Raw genomic sequence first — 7,542 nt, forward strand, 5'->3', positions numbered from 1 at the left:
ATGTCCAGTTTTCAAAGTGATGCTTAAGTTGTTTAGTGATTTTTGTCCAATGACCTCGTGTTGTGCTCTACATTCCAGTGAATTCCAGACCAGAGTGAAAGTAACAAGTGTGTTCAGTGTTGCTCCCTCTGCAAAGCGTACTACGTGCCATAGAAAATGAGTACATGTGCCCGCCCCATTGTCTCAATGCAGAGACTCAGTATTACAGCTGTTTATTTTAGGATTATATTTAACATTTGTTATTTCATTTCACCGAATTTCATGTCTGGATGCAAATAAATACAATAAAAAAACAAATTGATCATGATTCATGTTTACAGTATTGTGTTTGATGGCCCCTGTATGATACATGAATCATAAAGTCGGTTTCCGTTTAACATTGACTTTATTTCCATAACCCAAATGAATTAATGCCAAAAGGACGACAATGATGACAAGAGGTGAAATCTAGAAGGGCTTGCTTTCACTCAACGTCATTCGCCTTGTAAGAAGAACCAGTTTGTTTGATCTGATCAAGCCTTAAACTTCAGCGCGGAACTCCAGTCCAGGGAAACAAATGTGGCGCTTGTAGTGCTCATCACACTGCTCATTCTGGGCCACAGTGAAATGATTTTTCCAGTCTCCAACTTTCCCTTCAAAAGGCAGAGAGATCAATTCAGATGGCATTCCAACTAATCAGCTCACAAGCTGGCAAAGCACTCACAGCCATCTTGCTGCGTACCTTTTCTCATGAAAGGAGACACCTTCAGATTCATTAAAGGGGCATTGGTAAAGTTGGTCAATTTGTTGTCTTTCATGTTGTCAAATTTCACTGCATCCATGACGCTTTCCTTCTCCTCGGCGGAGGGAGACATGCCAAGGAAGCTGCACAGCTTGTCCATCTCACGTCCCAAGTTCTGCACACGCAAAAGACTTGTTGAATCAATATCAAAACATTTTCCATTCAATTCACAACATGCATTGCACACTCAGAAATTATGCAAAGTATCAGTACTTTTTGGTTTGGCTTGGCACCGCAATGGTTTGGTAGGGTGTTGGAAAGGGAAATTAAGACTCTATAATTAGCCTTTTTTGATACATTTGTGTAGATGTTGCCTAGAAGAAGTTGAGGAAGTTTACAATATGCCCTGAGGAATTTTGCTGTGCGTTCTTTGTTTATACTGAAAGAAGTCACACAGTGTTGAATTTAATGCTCTCAAATGACGTGAGTGCTGTCAAATACAAGGTGTGATTTAAAAATCAAGTTTGCATTTTTTTCAAATGTTCCCAAAAATAAGACAACAGGTTTTAAAACATTTTATAGCTGCGCTATTTGCACACTTAGTTTACATAAAGCAAAATGTATTGACCTTATGACATATAATGCTGTAATCCTCATACAAATACGTTGAATGGAAGGACTATAAGACATTGTTTCCCTTGACCTTTTTTTTCTCTCAAATATTTCCTCTTAAACTTGCTATTTGTTTTTACTTTTTGGGTTAGAGTTGGCCAAGGTTTCTTTTTCAGCCTGAGCCATAACTGCTTCTTTCTTCTTATCGGCTATATTTGCATGGGTTTGCCTTCATTATTAATTTTCTGGATAATATTTCTGCAAAAAAATTTTTACACTGGTTAATACATTAATGCGCTCTATTAGCAGTTTTGCTAATCAGTGACGTCATTTGAGGAGCAAATTTTCGCAGGTTAATCTCATTGAGGGTTTTCATCCATCCATCGCTTATCCTTTTCTGACTGAGTTGGTGGAGTTGAGGAGGTCTTCAAAGTATTCTGCCCACTGACTCACAATGTCTCAAGTCAAGGTCGGCAGCGGACCATCCCCACTGTGCATAGTGTAAATGGTGCACCGCTTCGCCCTCCGGGAACGTCAGATGATGGACCAGAATTTCTTCGAAGCGGCCCGGATGTCGGCTTCCATTGGCTCTTCCCACGCCCGAGTTTTTGCCTCGGCAACCGCGAAGCTGTGTTCCGCTTGGCCAGCCGTTACGCATTAGCTGTCTCTGGAGTCCGACAGACCATAAAAGCCCGATAGACTCCTTCTTCAGCTTGACGGCATCCCTGACTGCTGATGTCCAACAGCCAGTTCGGGGGTTGCCGCCACGACAGGCACCGACCACCTTACGGCCACAACTTCGATCGGCCGCCTGAACAATGGAGGTCCACTCAGACTCAATGTCCCCCGCCTCCCCCAGATGAGAAGTGCGAAAAGCTCTGCCGGAGGTGGGAGTTGAAATTCCTTATGACAGGGGATTCTGCCAGACACTCCCAACAGATCCTCACAATCCGTTTGGGTCTGCCAGGTCGGACCGGCATCTTCCCCCACCGTCGGAGCCAACTCACCACCAGGTATTGATCAGTTGTCAGCTCCGCACTCGTTCTTTACCCGAGTGTCCAAAACATTCTTTGCCTCCACCCCAAAAGTAAATCTCCCTTTTGGATAGGGAAAGATACTGGTTTGGTTGATTGATTATTCACAATTTTGAAGCGCGTACCTGCCGATTTTTAACATTCAGAATTATCACGACGTGTTTTGTTTTCACTTTCCAGGGACTTTAAATATCGTGTTAAAGACAGCTACCACCTATTTGTCAAGTTACCCTCGGGCCGGCGTTACAGATCACATAAAACCCGGACTGTCACGATCTGCCCGAAGCGATAATGATCGCTCCGTGCAGAACGAAAAAATAAAGGATTGGATCCCCGGAAAACAGACAACGAAAGAATTTTCTCAAAGCAAAGAGTGTCTTTAATGACAAAAACAGAAAGAGCCCGACAGGGAAAAAACGGAAACACAAAACGCTGGTCAAATAAGGACCAGGGAAGAAATAAGGAAACAACTGAAAACGCTCGCTGAAAAACAAAGTGCGAGGAGCTACTGATTAGGCAATATCTAAGTATTCAATTTAGTGACTAACGCGAATGGCAAGAGTCAAGGCCGCAAGGCAAGAAGGCAACGAGTAATCTACAAATAGAGGAGTTAGCACGAGAGATCAATGGCACGGTGAGGAATTCTCCGGCAGTGGGAGAACTGCCGGAGTCCCATTAATATAGGAGGGTAATCAGCCCGAAATTACGGACAGGTGCGCAGATGGCGGGTGAGAAAACCCGCCACCTGCTGGCGGACACTCGACGTGACACGGACAAGCAGATTCAGGGACAGTTTTTTTTCCTCGAGCCATGAAAATAATCAAAGCTACTGCATTTTAAACCCAAACTTACTACCTCACTTGCGCAATAATGAGCAATATCTGAGCCATTTCATTTCATGTGTAATATGGGTCTTGTGTGCAATATACGCCTCAGTCCACACTACCACTACTGCTGCTATTGTTGTGTGTTATTGAGTTTTGTATTTATTTTATTCTATTTTATTTATTTGTTATTTTTTGGAAATGCACCCAAATTTCGTTGTATGCTATACAATGACAATAAAGGCGATTCTGATTCTGATGCTGAAACTCAGAAGTTGCGAGCGTTTGCAAGGAAAGAACCTGCAAACATTTCACCTCAATCATATCTTCATAGAACATGTAATGCAGATTTGGATACGTTTGCTTCTTCTCCCACCAGCCGACCACATGCTTATGCCAAGCTCCATAAGCCACTGACGCCGCAGAAGAACACATTCATGAAGGAGTGAAGGATGGAAAAGCCTGTTTGACAAAAACTTAACACTGTTGACACGTTGACCTCACTTTCCCCATCCATGAATCTTTGCAAAAAGCCATCCCAGTCTCCTGGTGCAGGGTGGATGCTATTCATGCTGCTAAAATGGAAATGAGACACTGCAACGTCCTTAGGGTTACGAGCTACATAGACGACCTGAATGAAAAGATATCCATAAATGAGTCAACACATCTCTGCTTTCAATTCTTCACCTGCCACAACTGTATGCATACATGGCGGACATTTAACCTTGCAGTTGTGTTCCCAAAACGTATCTGGTACAAGCTGGACTGGCAGATGAGTTTTGATAAGACGAGGAGTGATAGTGAGCTGGTCTGCCAGGTCTTTTCCTTAATGAGGAATTGGACAAATGAGTGAGTGTCATTCACAGCTAAAAGCACCCGGAAGTGCATGTGAGGTCATAATGAAAGGTCCATTGTTTCTAATCTATGTGCGTGACAAATATAACCGCTTTTTTTTTTCAACCTTTGGGATGACCAGGAATGCAGAGCTCCAGAAATGGTACTCTCATATACAGAGGGAGGGATGTGTCTTTCTCTGGATGTGTCTTTCCAAAGAAGAGCCGATCCAGGAGGTAGCAGACCCATGTCGTTCCTGAGGTATTAATACAAATACTCCATAAGAGCTATTGCAAAGCAAGACAATTTGTTTGATTGTCAATGAATTTATGAGAAGTATGTATTCATACCCATAACCTGACCTGATTTGGGATAAGTGGCTATGATAATATCTTCTGGTTTGGCCTTGAAGTTTTTTACATTTTGCCAGTTGTCAGTGAAGAAATTTGTCATGGAGACTCCATAAAAGTCAAATAGTTCTGGTCGAGGTGGCGCGAACATCAGGTTCTGTTTAAATGCAAAATGAAGATTTTCCTTACTTAATTCTTGTGAGAACAGGCAAGAACAGGAATTCCCTACCACTGTGTAGTAAGAAATCATCAGATGAATTGATCAAATTCAATTTTCCATTTCCACTTCATTTTCATAAAAATTAATATTTAGTCATGATAAATAATGTCTCTGTTTTATTTGGTTTTTGGGGGTGGGGGTTGTTTATTGTTAAAGTAATAAATAAATTGACAGAAAGTAAAGGTAAGTAAAATGCTCAGAAAGGAAAACAGTCATCATACAACACAATTATATGTTCAAAGGAGTGGGAAGAAGTAAAAACCTTGTCTTGTCCTACCCCTAGTTATGTATTAATATATAAATAGATCATTTTTATATCAATCAGAAAAGGAAAAAGTCTGCATATAAACAAATGCTTTTACCCTTATATGTGCTATACTGGTCTATTTTTACAACTTTTGGTTTGTATCGGAACTACATACATACACACTTGAGCACATTTATATGTTGATTTTCTCATGTATTCATAATGGATATTGAATTACATTACTACATTTAATAAATTGATCAACTTAATTCTGATTTCGTACTATATTTAATAAATGTATTAAATTTATCAACTTAATTTTGATTTATGCACGTTTTTTTGTATTACACTTTTGAACCTGTTTTTGAACATAGCAAGCAAGTCGCTCATTTTCTAATAAATCTAATCTAATAGTAAATCTAAGATAACTGTGATTTAAAGTGGACGGAAGAGCATTGAAATTGTTTCTGACTCAGTGGCGGAAGTAACTGTTTATCCAACTTTTGCTACTTATTCAACAGAATAATATATTTGTGTTCAAATAAACCGTCTCAGGCGGCCCGGTAGTCCAGTGGTTAGCACGTGGGCTTCACAGTGCAGAGGTACCGGGTTCGATTCCAGCTCCGGCCTCCCTGTGTGGAGTTTGCATGTTCTCCCCGGGCCTGCGTGGGTTTTCTCCGGGTGCTCCGGTTTCCTCCCACATTCCAAAAACATGCGTGGCAGGCTGATTGAACACTCTAAATTGTCCCTAGGTGTGAGTGTGAGTGCGAATGGTTGTTCGTCTCTGTGTGCCCTGCGATTGGCTGGCAACCGATTCAGGGTGTCCCCCGCCTACTGCCCGGAGACAGCTGGGATAGGCTCCAGCACCCCCCGCGACCCTAGTGAGGATCAAGCGGTTAGTAAGATGAATGAATGAATGAATAAACCGTCTCAGATTTCGCTCAGTAAGAACATGCGTAAATTGTCGTGACGGTTTATGGACCAACAGGTGGCACTGTAGGGCTCCCCCGGCAGCTGCATACCTGTTGGTCATAGGTAATTAGGGCCTTAAAAGGACTCCCAGCCCGAACACTCAGTGCCAGGTCCTTGTTTCCCTCATGTCTGCTTTTTGAGGTCCACCACCAACTTATGGACCAATAAGTGGCACTGTAGGGCTCCCCCAGCAGCTGCACACCTGTTGGTCATAGGTAATTAGGGCCTTAAAAGGACTCCCAGCCCGAACACTGGGTCATTGTTGCTTCTTGCCACTGTCATGTTTGTTTGTTTGTTTGTTTGTTTGCTCTTGACACTGTCATGTTTTGTTTGGTTGCTTTGCTGCTGTCATGTTGGGTCTAGTAGTGTTTTGGTTATTGATAGTTTTTGTTTAAGTCATGGTTTTTGTTTGTTACTTTGTTTTGGATTTAGTTTTCTTTGTTTTAAATACAATACTTCTAATACGCCCTACTCCTCCCTCCTGCCTGCTTTTTGGGGTCCACCACCACCTTGCAACATGACATAAATAAATTGATCTGAGATTAAGATATCCTTTATTTGTCCCACACTGGGGAAATTTACAATTTTATTTTTATTTTAAATTGATCAGTATTTCGATATGCAGTATACTCTTTTTGCAAAATGTTTTAATGTTCCGTAACATATTTGCTAATGTTAAATACTATGTTGGAAAGATTGAGGAGAAGTCTGGGATAGTGCCAAAATGTCTACAGCAAGATCGTAGTAGGAATTTCGGGCTGTACGGATTTTTTAATTTTATTTTTTCACTACACTATACACTTGGTGAATATGTAGAAATAATGTGAGCAAGACCAACTTTTAGGATTCATTTCACCACACCTGCTATTGTTAGGGTAATCCCTACCACCTTTCTTTTTATATGTAATTATTAATGTTCTAAAAATGCTTTAAAATTACAGAAACTTGCCATTCATTACCATTGTATCATTAGATGCAATTTTTGGGGTAAAATATATTACCTATACAGTACAAACCTAAAAACTCCCCAAGCATCTTTTTAGATGTATTTTTTCATGTTCTAAAAAGGCTTTAAAATTATCACAAGCCTGCCATTCATTACCATTTTATCATTAGATGCAATTTTTAGATTCTATTACCTATACAGTACACACCTAAAAACTCCCCAAACGTACTCAGGACCAAGTCGTGTAAGAAATTGAAATGGCAGTGAAAACAAAACTCAAACTCACGTGTAATATAGAAACAAAATACAAAACAAATGTAATATTTGCTTTTCCGCAATTCAAAAGCCACAGAAAAGAAGAGTACACAAAGCCACTCACACTGAGCTGCACAGTAGATCCTCAAGAATGTATGTAGAGTATCGAAGTGTTCTTCAAACAGGCAAGCGCATGTTCGACTAATTATGTTGCGTCACTCGCTCTTCAGTGGAAGCATGACGTACAAAACGGCTCATGGAAAACACTTCATGCAAAATGTTCACATTTGTGCTGAACAATGTTAACCGACAGCTGAAGTGTGGATAAATAAGAGGATGTATGCAAATACGTACACCTAAATTTTTCAAGCAAGCAGCACTATAAAAAACGAATGGCCCATTAATGCTTGCCTTCAAGGTGATTGTCAAGTGGTGTTTGGACCTTAGTTCTAGACAACGATGTTTAACTGAATTATGTGCTGTGTTGCCATTGGACGTTTTATTATCTGGCTACGTGTGCGTTCTCG

At 40.8% G+C, this 7,542-nt stretch overlaps 1 protein-coding gene across 1 annotated transcript; it reads right to left on the reverse strand.

Moving 5' to 3' along the window:
• Nucleotides 1–366: 366 nt before the first annotated feature.
• On the reverse strand, nucleotides 367–7,290 carry LOC127595780 (cytosolic sulfotransferase 3-like). The gene is made up of 8 exons (XM_052057559.1): nucleotides 7,140–7,290; nucleotides 4,388–4,532; nucleotides 4,153–4,281; nucleotides 3,916–4,016; nucleotides 3,696–3,822; nucleotides 3,507–3,604; nucleotides 722–896; nucleotides 367–632 (listed from the first exon to the last, which is right to left on the reverse strand). Exons 2-8 carry the CDS (start codon nucleotides 4,524–4,526, stop codon nucleotides 520–522), a joined length of 882 nt encoding a protein of 293 aa, XP_051913519.1. The 5' UTR covers nucleotides 4,527–4,532; nucleotides 7,140–7,290; the 3' UTR covers nucleotides 367–519.
• Nucleotides 7,291–7,542: the final 252 nt, after the last annotated feature.

Source organism: Hippocampus zosterae, chromosome 2 (genome assembly GCF_025434085.1).
Source record: "Hippocampus zosterae strain Florida chromosome 2, ASM2543408v3, whole genome shotgun sequence".
Lineage (NCBI taxonomy): Eukaryota > Metazoa > Chordata > Actinopteri > Syngnathiformes > Syngnathidae > Hippocampus > Hippocampus zosterae.